At 49.7% G+C, this 17,579-nt stretch overlaps 1 protein-coding gene across 8 annotated transcripts; it reads right to left on the reverse strand.

Moving 5' to 3' along the window:
* Positions 1–1,933: 1,933 nt before the first annotated feature.
* Positions 1,934–7,636, reverse strand: LOC119101347 (N-alpha-acetyltransferase 60). 8 transcript variants are annotated; one of them, XM_037224666.1, is made up of 9 exons: positions 7,546–7,636; positions 6,687–6,835; positions 6,000–6,095; positions 5,510–5,629; positions 4,935–5,043; positions 3,889–4,053; positions 3,390–3,455; positions 2,671–2,831; positions 1,934–2,304 (listed from the first exon to the last, which is right to left on the reverse strand). In XM_037224666.1, exons 4-9 carry the CDS (start codon positions 5,524–5,526, stop codon positions 2,052–2,054), a joined length of 771 nt encoding a protein of 256 aa, XP_037080561.1. In that variant the 5' UTR covers positions 5,527–5,629; positions 6,000–6,095; positions 6,687–6,835; positions 7,546–7,636; the 3' UTR covers positions 1,934–2,051. The 8 variants fall into 8 exon arrangements, with proteins under 8 accessions (XP_037080561.1, XP_037080560.1, XP_037080559.1 ...); XM_037224665.1 differs by lacking the exon at positions 6,000–6,095 and having other exon boundaries at positions 6,761–6,835; XM_037224664.1 differs by lacking the exon at positions 6,000–6,095.
* Between the last annotated feature and the right edge of the window lie 9,943 nt (positions 7,637–17,579).

Below are 17,579 nucleotides of genomic sequence, written 5' to 3' on the forward strand. Positions count from 1 at the left end.
TGACTTCGTCCAACATCTTGTGGTTGCATGTGATTGAACGATTCCCCAGAAATTGATTTCGCGGAATACATGGCTCGACTTTGACTGCCGTAGTCAGTGACTTAACAATGTACATCCAAAAGTGTGTGTCATTGGGGCCTTACGACGCACTCAGCAGCTGAGGGTATATGGCGTCACCTGCCTCTCACCCTGGCAGGAAGGGCGGACAACGCGGGGAATCGAACCCCGTACCCCTGGTTTCCCAGACGCGCAGTGGTCAACGCAGACGTGTTAACCACTACACTACCGGCACCCCTATGTACATCTAAATTTTGTATCCTAATCAATCCGCTGTTTATCTACACCTCTGCAAAATTTGGCGCGGTTACGTCGCGCCGTCCGGAAATCATTCCGGAAAACCCTTGGGGGGGGGGGGGGGGGCAAATTGACCGCCACCCGAGCGCATGTAAATGAGCCTGCTATTTTCCTATATAACAACCAAACGCTGTTTTCTAACCTCGATACAGGTCACTTTGGTATCGGCGCCTTGCGTGCAGAAAGCGCACCGGTGATCACGCCCAGCAAGACCACATGACACACACTTGGACAACACAGCAGACTGCGGGTCGTTGTTTTCTGCCTGTGTATTGTGACAACTGTGGGGTGAAAAATCAAGGGCGACCATGGGCAAGAGTACAGTTTGCCGCACGGCACGCAAACGACGACAGGCATTCCGTGGCCAATGACGGCGCATGCGCCTGGCGTACCCGTCACGACCTGTCCACCTCGCACGCACATCTCCACGCAATCTCGACAGCCCCGACAGCAGGCGCGGAGCTGGCAGGGACATGCAGTTAAGCGAGTTCGCAGGGACACATTCGGCCACATAATACAGACACCGCCGGATCTCGAGCCCGCTCAAGTCGGCGCGGTCTCGCCCCACGGCCTCGCTGCTGCCAGAGATCAATCACCAACTCGCCCCGGGCCGGACTGCGGGCCCGCGCAGTCGCCTGCAGCCCTCGGTCCCAATCATCCACGCGGGGCGAGCACACCACACGGAACGCGCGCCGACACGGTGGGCCATGGGCCGGGGAGTGACACGAGCTTACAACGCCGCCTGACGTCCGGTCTGAAAGCCAGCTAATACTCGCCTGCCCCCCGCGGGTATGTCTACCTCACCATGCTGCAAGCGCAGGAAATGTTCGCTATCGTTTCCATAATTACTGACATCATGAAGCGGAGCCAAACGCAGGCCTGCAACATGCGTAACAACTGGTGACTAGTGGCGGTGCGGATCTGCGGACCTGTCGAGCAACCTTCAATCACACATTGGAAGATATTGATCTGACCGTCGTCAGTCCCACCAACACTGCTGACAAAAGTTTAAACGCGGAGAAGGCACATAATTCGAGATACATTTCACTGAAGCGACGCAACGTACAGTTCACTTCAATCGAATCCCTGCTAATTACTGGATCGGGTGCGCACGAGATTGGAGCGCTCCAAGCCGATTGCATCCCCGTTTGATTGCAGTGAAGTGGCAAATTCTATATTCTTTGTCAGGTGGGGCATCAACGCTTTTGTCTAATAAAAAATGTGACATTAAATCAACACAATCACAAGGTGTACGACTAGTTCGCGACAGCGGTCCCAAATTCCGAATCTTGCGCGACGGCGGGTCACAGCAGTGATTTTTCGATGCTTCACAGTCGTCCACGGCAGCCCCACCCGTTTGGTCTAGCCTCTCACGCCACCCTACCGCCGCTGGTCACGACCAGCGAGCGTCCGCACGCGGGGACGGCGCGGCCAGCAGCGCGGCACGGACCACGCCTGGTCCCCGCCACTGTCCGAGCGGCTGCGCCGGCGCACCTGACGCCGCCGAGCCCGCCCGCATTGCGGCCGCGCGACACACCGGCGTCAGCCGTTCGCCGGGCCTTGGCCGTGCCTGCACGCGCGCTGCCCTGGCGCGGTGTCCCAGCCGACGCGTCACCACCGCACCGGGCATGAGCGGCGGCCAACAGTCCCGGGCGGCGGGCGAGCCGGTTGGCGGAGCGGCGCGCGCCTGGCCGCCATTACGACAGGCAGGCGATGGTCTCGGTGACCCGCTTGCCCTGCGGCACCACGTACTTGACTAGCCGCTGCGCCATGCGCAGCGCGTGCTTCAGCAGCGCGCACGGGCTGAAGTCGTACGCCAGCGAGAGGGCGTATACGACGTAGTCGAGCGCGCCGTACGACGGGTGGCCGCCGTTGATGTAGTACACGTACAGAAACCCGTCGCGGTACTTGCCATCTATCTTGTAGAAGTACGGGAGAAATGTGTGCAGCCTGCAACGGCGGCGGTTCGACGGACGTGAGCCAGAGCTACGAAGTGTCGTTGGTGGGGTAGGACGAGTCTGCCACAGAGTGGGCACACGTCCCAGCATGGGAGAAAGCATGCCCGCTGGTCAGAGTGAAAGTATGTACCCCGACTTTAAAGCCATCAGACATGTGACCTGCATGTCAACTGCTTGCATGGATCGCGGACAACGCACGCCACCCCACCCGTCACAACCTAGACCTCCGTCACTAAATCGAATCCAACTTGACTTAACTTACTGAACTTAGATTGAACTTAACCGCAGGTATCACGCACTCATCCCAACATTTGACAGGCCTGGCACAGTGCACCTCTCGACCCGGCCGCCGCCTGACCTGAACTTGTGGCGTTCGTAGAAGCGCAGCGCCGAGCTATTGGAAGTGAGCACGTGCAGGTAGACGGCGCGGCAGTCGGCGTGCTCCGCCGTGCGCAGCTCGTTCAGCAGCAGGCCCAGCAGCTGGGAGGCGACGCCGCGCCGCCGATACTCGGCCGACACCTGCCGACGGCGACGGACCCCGCTCAGGCGGCGGCGGGCACGCCAGCCGCGCCAGTCACGCCCACGCCGCCGCACACGCCCGTCGGCACGGCACGGCCGGCGGACCGGGCGAGCGGTCCGCCAGAGGAGCACACGCGCTCCGGCCCGACGCGGCCAGGGCCAACCCCGCCAGGTGTGCCGCGGGTGGACAGGGGTCAGGGTCGGCCCCCGCCAGGCCTGACGCGGCCCGATGCGACCAGGGTCAGCCCCGCCAGGCCTGACGCGGCCCGACGCGGCCAGGGTCAGCCCCGCCGGGCCTGATGCGGCCAGGGTCATCCCCCGTCGCGTATGACGCGGGCGATAGAGGTACGGCGACACGGTGATACGTGATGCGGCAATAGACAAGATGTCAGTTACGAGAGCAGGCTCCAGACAGTGCCAGGCAGATAACTGCCGGCGCTTGCAGCACATTATTTGTGCACTGTCTATGTCGGGATTTTTACACACTCAACATCGCCCCCTCCCCCGCCGGAGGCTAGGTCCGTGGGAGACCCCTGCACAGATCCCGCTCCCACCTACCCCGAGGCTGAGGATGTAGGCCATCTGGGTGCGACGAGGGAAGGAGGCTGCCAGCATGCTCCGCTCCTGCCGGCACACACACGCACACAGACCAGCCGTCAGCGTCGACCGAGACGGCCACGTCTGGGACAGGCGCGCCGCATATGGGGCGTAGGGGCGATATATGGAGCACAGGGGCGATATATGGAGCGAAGGTGATTAAGGGGAAGAGGGGACCACATCTGACACGGAAGGGGCGACGCCCGGCCCATAGAGGATGACACCTAACCCCAAAAGGTGAATGGCTAATCGAAACAATTGCGTGGTAACAGAGTTTACAGCAAGATACTGGAATGAACACTTTAGCCAAGGAACTTGGAACAGAGACCCAAAGACACAAGCATAAGTCGATCAGTGTAATACAGAATACACCATCAAAATAAATCGTCGAAAATAGCCAAAAAGTAAAAACAAATAGCCCTAAAAATAGTCATAATTGTAAAACAGTAGAAATACGAACCTCTTTCGTAAGTAGAGCATATATCTTCACTTCGGCCACAATGAAACCAATAATGGTGGTCTGATAGGTGGCGACGCGTGTGTAGAACCTGCTGTTGGTGCAGATATCCCTGAACCAGCTGTCTGGGTACTCCACGGGGAACCATTCCTTGCATAGCTTTCGCACCTGTAAACCGGGCGACAGAATCAGCAAGCAACAAAACTGTAATCCTCCACGACCCTGTAGTTTCCCTCCCTCCCTCCCTCCCTCCCTATCTCCCAGATCTCCCAGCCCAGATCTCACACACCCCACATCGTAGTGGCACAAGACTGAGCATATTTCTACGAAGAAAAAAAAACAGACCATGGTGCTGACAAGCGTGGATCAATCGGTACAGAAGCCAGAAGGCCGCGCGCTGGCGTGCGGCCTTTTTTGCGCCACATTTTTTGAAGCCCATTTATTAACACAGGACTCTGGAGGAAACCGACAAAGATACTCGAGACCGATTGGGCCTAAAATTACATAGGCGTGTTGCCCTGCGCGTTGTGTCAACACCCAACAGCATATTTGGGCATCTTGAAATACATCGCTAGTGATTGCCAAAATGGCAAAAAAGGACAAGCTCATCCATGCTGTCAATGAAAATTTCCAAGCCTGGCCACAGTGAGGTGCTGACATTAGTCTGACCGGGTAACAACATGTGGGTTGGCGCGCGAGTTCAGTTTTATTGGACCTACGCCTTTTGAGTTCCTAAGAGAGGCAGACTTTTCAACTCATCGACACCAGCTGTCACAGGTGTCTGACTCCATTTACATAGTTGCTGATGTCACCTGCACCATAACAGAGAGCTCTCACATCAGTCATCGCCTCGCTCGTCTCTCTACGGTCGAGGCGTCTTACAGGTGCACACATGTAGTCTGCATGACTTGGGCACCTTACATGGCAGCACAGCAAACACATGCACGGAAATGACACATGGCAGTGGTGTGGCCGATTTCCTTTGGTTTTGTTCGCTGGAGTTCTGGCCTCCTTGCTACGGCTTCACACCAGCCGGTCATGCCACTCACAGTGTCGATGTCTGCTGGGGTCAGAGACCGGAACTCGTATGCTCCGCGACTCTCCGGAGAGACTGGCATCGCCACCCGGACCTCGTCATGAGTGTCGTCACATGGGTACCTAGAAGAGAGCACCTCATGAACATCACAACTGGTGAGCATAGTGGGCCTTTGCTGGCCACAGTGGGCCTTTGCAGACTGCAGGTCAACAACAAGTTTTGGATGACATGGTGGTTGGTGATCTGAGCCATGAGATGAATTGTTAGAAGTCTGACAATGAACTCACATGCACTCAGCAAAATTCACTGAAGTGCTGTGATAAGGCTGGTGTGGGCAATCTTTATAAGCTATGTCTACAATAGACTTGCCCTTGTGAGCAATCATACCATTGCATGGAGTGACATTGCAATGCAATGTCCCTTTAAAATTGATTATCAAAATTTTAATGAGCTTTTTTACTTTATGGCACAAGCAGTTTTTGAGGTCCTTACAATCAGATCTGATTCCAATTGCTTAACAGGGACCACAACAAACCTGCCAGGCAGCACAAAACACTTTGGTTTATGATGCAGCCAAACCAAACTCACCACATGTGCTGGTTCATGCCTGAGAAGAGATTGCAGCTTATGGCATGGAAATTAAAGATAGCCTTGGATCACATCCAGTCTTGGACATCTGTAGTAGTTGCTCCCCAGAGGCAGCATGTCCTAAAAACACAGGCTGTATCATGTCAGGAAAAATTAAACGGCGAACCTTCTTATGTCTGGCGTGTGGCAGGTCAGCCAGACGATGGTTACCAGCAAAGGCAATTCTTTGGGAATCTTCCAAGCTGTGTCAACAGAGTGTTTAGATGAAGTCATGCAACTCTGAGATGGTTTCCAAGACAAAACAGCAAATGACATTAGGATCAACTAGTCATATTGACTGTGGGCCAGAAATGAAGGTCATATCAATATTAAAACCAAACCACTTTCCACCAGAAAACTTACATTGCTATAAAGTTTTAATGCCCACTTCAGATTTCTTGACTTCATGAAAGTCAGGAAAGGAAATTGACCTAAAATGGCAATGACCAACCTTTTGCTGTTAGAAGCATGCCACCTAGATTAGTTCTGGACACTGCTGTTCATTTCAAATATCAAAATGATCTTGAAAGTTTTTGGTCACTTTGGCCTGTTGTAGGTTAAAGCCATTGATTTGACATCACCACCAGTGGCCTTTTCCTTAGAAAAAGGTCTTAGTTTAACCTGGTTCTATAAAGGGGCACAAGGGAACTTCTGACACTGATTTTGAGTCTGCACCTGTTTTAAACTTAATTGACCTAAAGGTGATGACCTAGAGACATTAAGATAACTTTAAGCCATTTATAGTATCAGGTACCAGCTTTCTCTTTTGCTGGAGGGATCTGGAAACCCAGCAGGTCCATAATCAGCCCTTGGTGAGGTTCTTGTACATTTGGTGAAATTCTGGTGCAAAGAACTTTATCTGCTATGCATGCCAAGTAGAGATAACATGAAATGTTTGTATGTTGGCTATATTTGACACAGGAGACCAGGATAGTGTCTTACTATATCCCAGTATATCTAGCAGGGTCTAAGAATGGCAAGAGGTGTCAGAAGCAGTTTGAAATGGCAAGGATCATGCATCCATATTTATTACTTGCTTTTGCTTGATAGTTTCTGAAATGAGTGCCTCAAAATGTCATCAGCTAGCATGCCAACCACTTTATTCTAAGCTTAAGTATTGCAAGAGATAGGTACCAACCTTTATCTCAAGATCTTCCTCTCAATTTTAACATGTTTTCAGATCTAATAGCAGTTATGATGCACACAACTCACTCAACATGCATCCTTGGTGTACCCTGGTTGTTATGCACCAGAATAGGCAGAGAAGCTGAACATGGGCATCACATTCTGCAAAACACACAACAAACAAATGATGTGATGTGCTGGTAGCATATTGTATCCCGTCCACAGTTCTGCTAAATTTGCATGCATTTCATAAACACCAATTGTAAATGGCACATGTAAATGCAACTGATGTTGACAATTTCCATTAAATAATGTGACCCTGATAAAAAACATCACAATAAGAACTGACACTTACACAAACTGAGGCAGAACACCAGGCATGGTGCCAATATTGACAGGATGAGCAGTATCCTCTCCTACCATTTGCAAAAGTAATGTTACCCACATGGTAATGTAAGGGCAAAAAATGATCCACATCACAGTTGCCTTATCTTTTCAGCTATTCCATTGCTACAACACATATTACATTCACTACAATACATACACCACCCATTACAAAGGTAAACATGGTGAGCAAGACAGAAACATGCAAACATGCAAAACATGCAAGCAAGAGTATGATTGTATCTGATTTAGAGCAACCAACTGCAATCACAATACGACCAAGAGCATAGAATACAGCACACAAAAACATTAGGTAACTAAGCTGCTCACATTGGTTCCGTGACAAAGCAGAAAATCATCTCTCATGAGGAGGCTTCAACATCTCAGCAAAATGCATCGGTCAGCAAGCGCATGATACGAGACACTAAACTGCTGTTACAGCGCGTGATGTCAGGTTTGGCAAAATTCCGAACCGAGAACACACTTACAATTCAAAAGCAGGGCATCCACACAGACCCACCCCAACACACTAACACTCAAGCATAGCACTCCTGATTCCTGTCGACTTACTGCTAGTTTAGCCTGGCCTTACATTTGCGCTTCTGCGACAAACTCCGAAGGCTTCTGGGAGTTCAAGGTTCATGGAATATCTGTCATTAAAATAGCATTCAGTTCCCCCCAAAACTGGTTCAGTAAACAGAAAACATCATCCTTTATGCCGATTTGAATTGACCAGGAGAAAACTGTCATTCAAAGCAGGCGTGCATGCACGATTTTGCAATGGGGGGAAAGAAAAGCCCAGTTTGTTATATGAATACCGAGTCTAGCGCCCTGCAAGCACGCAAAAATTTGTTGGCTAAAGCAACATCGTATGTTCTCAATATGCATCTTTGCATGTGTCTCTCCGGAACTTTGTGTGGCAACATTTATTCGCGCTCATAGATATGCATATCATAAATTTGATAGGGATATGTGCTCCCAGGGACCACTACGTGGATATCAAGCGCAGTCACGTAGAGGTTCGACGTATGACAACTGTCAACTACGGCCAGAGGCAACATACAAGCTTGCTTGTGCTCACGGTGGAATACAAATACCTTCCTGGAGTATCATCGCTGGCCACATTTGCTACTCTGTTCCAGTTTTCATCCCGAACCCACTGCACTGTTATAACTGCCAACGATTTGGTTATGGAAGATATCTACCGTGAAGGTACCTGCGGCTGAAAGAAGCACAAGATCACGGGAGCGGCGTGTGACGGGGCAGTGAGGCTGTGAACTGGTGTGCGGTGGTAGGGGCGGATCCAAGATGTCATCAAGGGGGTCACGCAACGTTGTGGGGGCCCCTTAGAGTTTGGGGGCCCCTCCTAAAATTATCCACACATTCTGGTCATCAAATTCTAGGATAAATAGTAAATACCCAGCCAGCATTCCCAAATGGGACCCACACGAGCAAAACGTGGGACAACTGGGTTAGTGTGTGCACGGGTTACAGCTGGGCTTTTTACTGGGCTCCAGCTTGGTCCCATATGGGGCACCCACGTCATTTTTTTCTCGCACGCACCAAATCTGTCCGTGCCTTACACTATCCCGTCGGAATTTATCACACCAAGAAAAATAACTCACAAGGAAGGAATACGTGCATTGCGGTGATCTATATGGGCCATCATTGGGGAACCTCGGCTATTGCCAACATGGGCTGCAAGTGGGCTGGTATCTAGATGGGCTGCCGATATTTTATATGCACAATAAAGTTTCCACATACACACAATATTGGTGTGCATTCCACTTGTTTTTATTGTCTGGGTTTTGCCATCTACTAAAACATGAGACTGCCGCCTGGACTGGTATCCATATGGGCTGAGCACGGGCTAGCTGGGCTCATGTCCATGTAGACTGCAGGTGGGCTGGCATTTGGGCTCCATCTGGTACCTAGATGGGTTGCCCATACGCTACTATATTTGGTCCAGGTGCATTTGAATTGTTACCTTGTGCTAACGCGTTGGATTTTTTCTTATGATGTTCAAAGGAGCACACAACAAAGGACAGCAGCAAAGGTTTGGGGATCATATGGAATGTATAAGGGTAAGTTGGGCTCATGTCAATATGGGCCGGAGGTGGGATAGTCTTTAGACTCCATGCTGGATCCAGATGGGCTGCCCATATGTTACATACGCAATAAAGTTTTTGCATGCACAATTGTGTATATCATTTTCAAAATTGTTTTGAGGTTTTACCATTTCGTGCACAATTATTTTACCCGTGAAAGTGGGCTGGACTGGGGTTCATATGGGCTGAGCATGAGCTAGCTGGGCTCGCGTCCATGTAGGTTCCACGTGGTCTGGTATTTGGGTTTCATCTGGGACCCAAATGGGCTGCCTACACGCCACCATATTTGACGCAGGTGCATTAGGCTTGCTGCTTTGTTCTCTCACGTTTGATTTTTCCTCATGCAAAAACGAGCACATAACAAAAGAGAGCAGCACGAGCTGGGGTTCCTATGGGATGCATGTGGGCAAGTTGGGCCATGTCAACATGGGCCGCAGGTGAGCTGGTCTTTGGGCTTCATTTCGGGCCCAGATGGGCTGCCCATATGCTGATATATTTTACACTGCTGCATTATTTTTTTTTTTACTTTATTCTCCATGGTTTGATATTTTTATCGTGAACAAGCCAATTTGCAATAAGGGTGGGCGGCATAGACTCGGATCCACAAGGGGCCGCAGGTGGGCAAGCAGGCCACATGCCAGCATGGGATGCAAGCGGGCTGATGCCTGGGCCCCATCTTGGGTCCAGATTGGCTGCCCAAATCTATTATCCTGACTAAGCGCGAAATAACTTTCGTGCCGTATGGCTTCTGGTTCGGTTATATCACCGCGTGTGCAAACAAGAGGGACAGCTGGCATGGATCTCATCCACAAGGACTGCGCGTGGGCGAGCTTAGCTCACGTCAACATTGACCGATTCACGGTCATGTCACTCGGGGCAGTTGGCGTGTTGGAAGTTTGCGCGCCAAGGGCATGGAATGAGCCCTCTATTTACGTTTCACTGGTTGATGGATAATTGGTTGCGTTTGGAGTTCCCTCGGTAATTACGGGCGTCCCGTTGACCGGTCGCCGGCTAGGATCTCAGCGGTGTGGAGTGAGGGTTTCGCATCCCTTCAGGGACGCGAGGCTACCGGTCAGCGGGCCGGCTGGCTAGGCGGGCCGGCTGGCCAGGTAGGCCGTCAGCACCGAGCACACCGCTAACCAGGGTCTTCTATAATCTTGGTCGGAGTTTCTGGCGGTTGCATGCAACTGATCAGATGCAGTTTCTTTCACCTGCCTGGTGTTCAAGGAACACAGGTCCAGAGGGTCATGCGTTAACTTATCCACAGCTTTAGTGTCAAGAGTCCGACATGGGCGACTCGACTCGATTTTTCGCTGTTTTGAAGGTAATTAGCCAGTTTACAACCGTCTGTGGGGACTTTTAGCATGTGGAGAGTTTTTTTCCGTTCATGGCAGTAGTGGTTGGAATGTGCGATTGACTAGTCAGCTCTTGACACCATTCGACTGGACGCTGTCTGCTCAATGTTTTAAGCCTGGAACCAGCGCTCCCAGCTGACAGGCTGTCTGATCATTTCGTTCCTTACGAATTAGCTGTGCCACCAGTTTTATGAGCTAACCGATGTATTTGTGTGCGGCGGCATTTATAAGCCAGGAGAGTATTCGAATACCCCATCGTACTGCGTCGTTTCACCTTTGCCCCAAATATGCCGCTTTTCTTGACGATGGGGTGAGGTCAATGTGACCCCTGTCTTTACAAAACTACGAAAGAAACAGTCCCGCAGAAAATCCAGCGTATTGACCTCAACGAGGTCTCGCGATTGGTAGCCAGTTTTATACCTGTCGATTCGTATTTTACCCCACTAGAACGGATCAAATGTCATTTCTTCTGAAAACAACGTCATTCAGCTTTGCGTACGCATGCTTATTTAACAATGCCTCTTAACAGCGTACACTTGACAAGTGTTTTTCTTGTTTAATTTTGCATACAGCCATATATATATATATATATATATATATATATATATATATATATATATATATATATATATATATATATATGGATATGTATAGGATTTTGAACATACGTTCATCACGTACGGCTCTGTTGACGAAACAGTGTTGGTCGCCGTGCGCCATCGGCGGATCCGTCGGTTGCCGTCCGCCGCCCGCGCCAGCCGTGGATCACCATGCAGTAATCTGACAGCAACTTTGCTTTTCAGAACTCAAACTGATGAAGAAACGTTTGTGGTGTCAAAACACACATAATGATTGACCATAGGATAGCGAAACATTCGGTGAGATTGCACGTTCCAGGGAGATGTCCCCAGAAACTTTGGAAGGGGGTAAGGGTTCATCGCCCTTCCCCTTAGCGGGGTGAGGGATCACACGCGCCCGAGCGGCCGCCTAGATACCCTCCGCTCGGGTGGGGGTCAATTTGACCCCCCCCCCCTGAGATCTCGGGAACTAAGAGAGCTAAATACACCAAATTTACAGGATGTGTTGGCCTATACGTGAACTGACTTAGTTCAAAGTTTAAGTTTCCTAGGTCACAACTTTTAGGTCAAAAAAGGTCAGACAAGGTCAAAAATGTCGACCGGGGTCATCTTAGGTCCATGACCTATGCTGGCCTATGCGGTTCCCGCTCTCAATAAATTCGAAATGAGCACCAGAAACTATCCCATACAGCAAGCTCTAGAGTATTAAATCACGTTGGTTTTGACCTTGGTCTGACCTTTATACCTGGCCTTAGGTCAACGTAATTTGCTCATTCAAGATTTGTGGTGCCTAAGAAAGCATTTCAGAGATGTATGGCTTTGTCAAACACTCCGTTGTTGTATCAGATTGAACGACTCCCCAGAAATTGCTTTAACTGAAACCATGGCTTGGCTTTGACCTGCCATAGGTCAGCGACCTTGCAAGGTACATCTAAATTATTTTGTCAAGCGATCCGCTATTTAGATGTCTACAGCTATGCAAAATTTGGCGCGGCTAAACCGAGCTGTTCGGAAACCATTTTGGAAAAACCTTTGGGGGGTCAGTTTGAACCCCCACCCAAGCGCATGTTGAAGCCTATAACTGTGAATCCACATGAAAGTGTGCGATTCTATGTCCGACATGGGCGTGTCGAAAAACATTTGCGGGTACTTCCTACGCGGCATGAATCAAAGCAAAGACAAAGGGATGATGAGCCATGGCTTGAAGTGTTTGCCACTTCAAAGCTGTATGTGGCTCTAAAACAGTGCGGGTACATTTTTGTAGATTTAGAGCCAGACGTCCAACATTGTTTACAACTAAGTGCCACTTTTCAGCAAGGACTGCTCTGCAGGTAACACTGAAAACACCACATTTAAAAAATGATCCTCGAAGTTAAAAAGTGACTATATGCGTCATCAGTTGCCACCGTCAAACGGGCGGCTTTGTTTTATTTGTCATATGCTTTTAATTCGTTGTATTTACGTACAATCCCGACCCACCAGGATAAAACAATGCTGTATTTTCGTGTACCATTTGATAGGAGGGCAGCCAGAAGCCTCTTTACTAAAGCACCTTGAGTCTTCACATAACTCATTCGTGATGTTATCTGCCACAGTCGATGCTGATCTCTACTGCAAGAAGATGGGGCGCGGGGGGGGGGGGGCGCCACCTAAGTCAAATCGCCGCCGAACATCCGCGATAATCGCTTTTCTCAAGGCTATGCTGTTTTAGACGTGTTTATGTGCAATGCCTCTTCACGTGACTTTTACTTGCGTATTTATGAAGTTGTCCAGCGCAGCTCTGAGGAACATTTCACATGCATAAGACATTACTGATAGCATTGTTCCTCGTCGACTAACCGGGAGAGAAGGAGGAAAGATGCATGAATATTTCGTAGTGTATTCAGAATTGGTAAATAGTGTACTGGGGTTAAAATTCACAGAGGCACGGACCCTATAAACTTTTTAGAACTCAGTCATACACAGAGCGCAAAACCATCCAGATAAGAAATTGAGTGGCCCCATTCTTATTATACAAGTCGGCGACCAGACCTCAACGTGCAGGGCTCATCATGACCGATGATACGAACGTGATTAGTGCCTTGATGCGTGATGCGTGCAAGCTTGAAATTGTTTGAATATATGAGTAACGCATGATACGTGATACGTGATGTTCATATTCAAATGAACCAAACTCTGTCCCTGAGAAGCGCATGTGTGTGAGTATCATATATATATATATATATATATATATATATATATATATATATATATATATATATATATATATATAAGCAAACATGCGTAAAACACATTACTAACAGTACAAATTTACATGACAACGTGTGGATACTTCCAAAGATTTTTTACCGCTGAAGAGTAGTTGCCTTTAATCAACGCATACGACTTTTTCCCATGAGCTTTTCCGCCAGAACAGGTTCATTTCGATGGTTTCCCGGCGATGGTTTTGTCGCACAACCTGTATCTTTTGTAGCTTTTTCTTAATTTACATTTTTCATGACCAGCTCTCTAGCATACCTATGTTGTTCTACTGAACTTAGGCAAACTTTGTCTCAAAAAAAATTGTTGTGCGATATTTTTCATTGTGTACTTTTGACCTCAAGAGCTATTGGCACAGCCACCATATGGCACCCGAGGAGTGTTGTCTATTTGCGGACAAAGCAACGTAAAGAAAAGGCCGTGTGACAATTGTTTTCAAGTTACAAGTTTGTATGCGTATAGTCCGTCAAGATGGGCTGCGCACGGTATCAGTTTTGCAATGTAAGAAGATTCTTGCGTAAAAACCTTGCTTGGCAAAACAGAAATCTGAAAAAGTTCAACACGGAACTGTCTGCACGGTAAAGGTTCGCATAGATAGGTTCGTTTGCGACTGTTTGCCAAGGATGAAGCTTGTCTGAAAAACTATCTTCGTTAAAGTTGTTTGCATGTGTATGATGTGGATATACGAACATTTGTCCTCAAATGTGTTTCATCCACAAAGTTAGTTTCACATTAGTGCGCACATAAAGTTGGAATTCAAATGTCTGATGTGTGCATGCTCTTGTTCAGGTCAAACGGTCACCAGGGGTGCACTGCGTCCGACTGAAATACTGGCGCCATCGCTGAAAATAGGACAAAGGCATTTTAACTCACATCATTGCATGCTATGGTTGCATGCCACACGCCATGTATCCTGCTAACGCCAAAAGACGTGCGTGCGTTGAACTTCCATGAAATTCATGATATGGCCGTACCAGAAGGTAAAAGGGTTTGCTACAACTCAAAACCACGACATAGCATGGATAACGTGTTAAAGCACATGAAAGCCCGCTTCATATTTCGAAAAAAACAATCAGCCGGAAACTAAAAGTTACTGTGCAATGGTGAATCTAGGTTCTGGCAGCACTTTGGAGACCAGCCTGGAATTTTTCTTTGCTTTTTTATAAATTTGATCCGAACCCTTTTGAATGGATGGATTTCTGGGATCAGCGCTCACGCTAAGCAGTGCTTGTTGCGTGAGCTCTGACCCCCACCATCCGATCGCGCAATCCCAGGCAACGGCAGAATTTAGTGGCGAAAGCTTAACGTGCCGCAATGCTCGGCACGGTCCGTCCTGCCCTCTGACGTCAACTGACCTTTAGCGCGACCGCTGCCACCGGCCGCAGGCCATACCTGTCAAGGGCAAATAGCGAGCGCCCTAAAGCGACTCAAACCCACCCAGCCACGGGTGGGTGGATCGGAAGGCAGGCGCTCTAACCAACTGAGCCACCGGGACGGACAAGGACAAGGATTTGGCCTTGTTTGACCTTATTTGACCCGAAGGTCACAACCTAAGAACCTCAAACTTTAACCTAAGTGGGTTCACGTGCAATTTAACACACCCTGTGAATTTGGTGTTTCTAGCCTTCTTGTTTTCCGGGAGCTCGGAGGGGTCAAATTGACCCCCCTTCCCAAGCGAAGGGTATCCAGCCGCCCACCCGGGCGCGTATTAATACCCCTGTGCGAACAAAAAGGCCCGGGCAAGTTAACAGAAAGAGCCCCGATGGCAATGTGAAGAGTCCTGCACAAATGAGATCAAATGGAAAGAGTCCTCGATCAAAGCGGAGGGTCCCTGAGCATCGGGCGTCTCGGTGCTTTACCTTATATGAGCTCCAGCAACAGCACAAGGCCCTCCGAGCAAGTAGAAGGAACCCGAGACTCATATGAAGGGTTCCTGGGCAGGTGAGTGCACCCTGACATGTGGGGTCACGGAAAAATCGTATAGAGCCTTTCGGGAGAATGGGAAGAATCGGTGGAGGGACCCTGATCGATAAAGAGTGCTCAGGCATGGAAGCAAACATTTACAGAATATTAAGAATAGTGTCCTAACAGCAGCGATGAGATCATCTACGGAAAAATGGAGAAAAAAAATGTCGATAGATCAAGGGCAACGTGGAGGACTCCTTGGCGCTCACATTGACCAGGCAAGTGGACATATATGGCCCGCGCAACAGCGTAAGGCCCCTGAAAAGCGTAATGAGCCCCACAACTTTCCTCAAACACCACACTTTCAATCAGCAAAGATCTAGAATTGCTTGCTTATAAACTATTTACTTTCATTTGCAGCCGTCTTGTTGTCTATAGACCCAAACACATCCAACTTTGTTGTGCTGTTTTTTTTTCTTGTAAGAAAACTGTGTCCGTTCAGCCGGTTATCGGCCGATTCGAAGCCTATGGGTCCCCTCGGCATGGTCCGGTGCTCCTTCTCCCCCCCCCCCCCCCCTGTATCCTCCACCGGCCCGAGCAGCTTAATGGATGGGATCCGCTAAGAACATAGGGTCATCCATTCAAATAAGAAGCACTCAAGATAACATGGAGGGCCCCGGAGTGACCGAGCGCGCCAGAGCAGGTTAACAAATAGTGTCCCGTCAAGAGCGTAGGGCCCTCCATTAAAAAAGGAAGCACACGAAACTGAATGTAAATGGCCCCGAACTATTGAATGTGCACGAGCAGCTTAACAGGAGGGGCTCGACAAGAGCGTAGGGCCCTTCATGCAAATAAGAGGCACCAAAAACTCAGTGCGGAGGACCCCCGAAAGATGGGGTGCACCCGAGCAGATTGTCAGATAGCCCCCGACAGGAGCATAGGGCTCTAAATTCAAACACCAGGAGGTAATGTATAGAGCAATCCAGCGTAGCCGAGGGGGCGAACAGAGGGACCCTCGTCAAGTGCGTAATGTCCTCCATTCAATTAGGAAGCACCCAAGACACAATGTGGGTGTCCCCGAACAATCGAGTGTGACCGAACAGGTTGACAGATGGGGGGGGGGGGGGGGGGGGCTCGACAAGAGTGTAGGGCCTTCCGTTGAAATATGAAATACCCCGATACGATAAAGAGGGGCTCCGAATGATCGAGTGCGCCAAAGCAGGTTAACAGATAGTGCCCTGTCAAGAGCATAGGGCTTTCCATACAAAGAGGAGGCACCCAAGACCCGATGTAGAGGTCCCCCAAAGATCCACTGTGTTCGAGCAGCTTATCAGAAGGATCCCCGATAAGAGCACAAGGCCCTCCATTCAAGTACGAACTACCAAAATCTAGTGCGGAGAGCTCCAGAAAAATGAAGTGTACCCGAGCAGATTATCAGATGGCCCCGATAGAAGCGCAGGGCCCTAAATTCAAAACACCAAGATCCAATGTGCAGGGCCCCCGAACACTCCAGTGTCGCCGAGGAGGTGAATAGCGCCCCCCCCCCCCCCCCCGACAAGCGCGTATGTCCCTCCATTCAAACAGAAAGCACCCAAGACCCCATTTGGTGTGCCCCGAGCGACTGATGTTCCCAAGGAGATCAACAGATGGGAGCTCGACAAGAGTGTAGGGCCCTAAGCAAGTCACAGAGAAATGGTAGCACCCGAGACCAATGTAGAGGACCCATGAGCACGTCACGAGTGTGTCGGTAGGTTAACCGGGACCGACGTAAAGGGCGCCTGAGCAACCGAGGATACCCCGGCAGGTTAACATGTGCGGCCTCAGCTATAGCGTACAGAGCGAATGGAAAGCGAATACCTTCCCAGCGAATGGAAAGAATCCGTGGAAGACCTCTGATTGACAAGAGCGCCCCGGCACGCTAGCAGGAAGGCCCCAGCAACAGTTAAGGGCCCCCTGAGCAAATGCCAAAAATCGAGGGCAAAGTGGAAGGCTGCTTAACGATCAGAATGACCTTGCAAATCGGTCCATAGGTCCCCCGTAAACGTTGTAGAGCTGCTGGACAGCGTAATGAAGCTTAAATTCCCTAATAACAACTTTTAAATCATTGAAGTTTTATCTTTGTTTACTTGTGGGCCTTTTACTTTCGCTTGCCACTGTTCTCGGTCGCCTGGAAGTCCAAAGATGCCTAATTTTGCCGCGTCTTATGTTCTCCAGCGAAGCTATGTAGCGGTGTGTGGCGGGGCCAGCGGAGCTGTGGAGCGGTGTGTGGCGGGGACAGCGAAATTGTGAAGCGGTGTGTGGTGGGACAGCGGAGCTG

The sequence above is a fragment of the Pollicipes pollicipes genome, unplaced genomic scaffold (genome assembly GCF_011947565.3).
Source record: "Pollicipes pollicipes isolate AB1234 unplaced genomic scaffold, Ppol_2.1 Scaffold_4881;HRSCAF=5763_pilon_pilon_pilon, whole genome shotgun sequence".
Taxonomy (NCBI): Eukaryota; Metazoa; Arthropoda; class Thecostraca; order Pollicipedomorpha; family Pollicipedidae; genus Pollicipes; species Pollicipes pollicipes.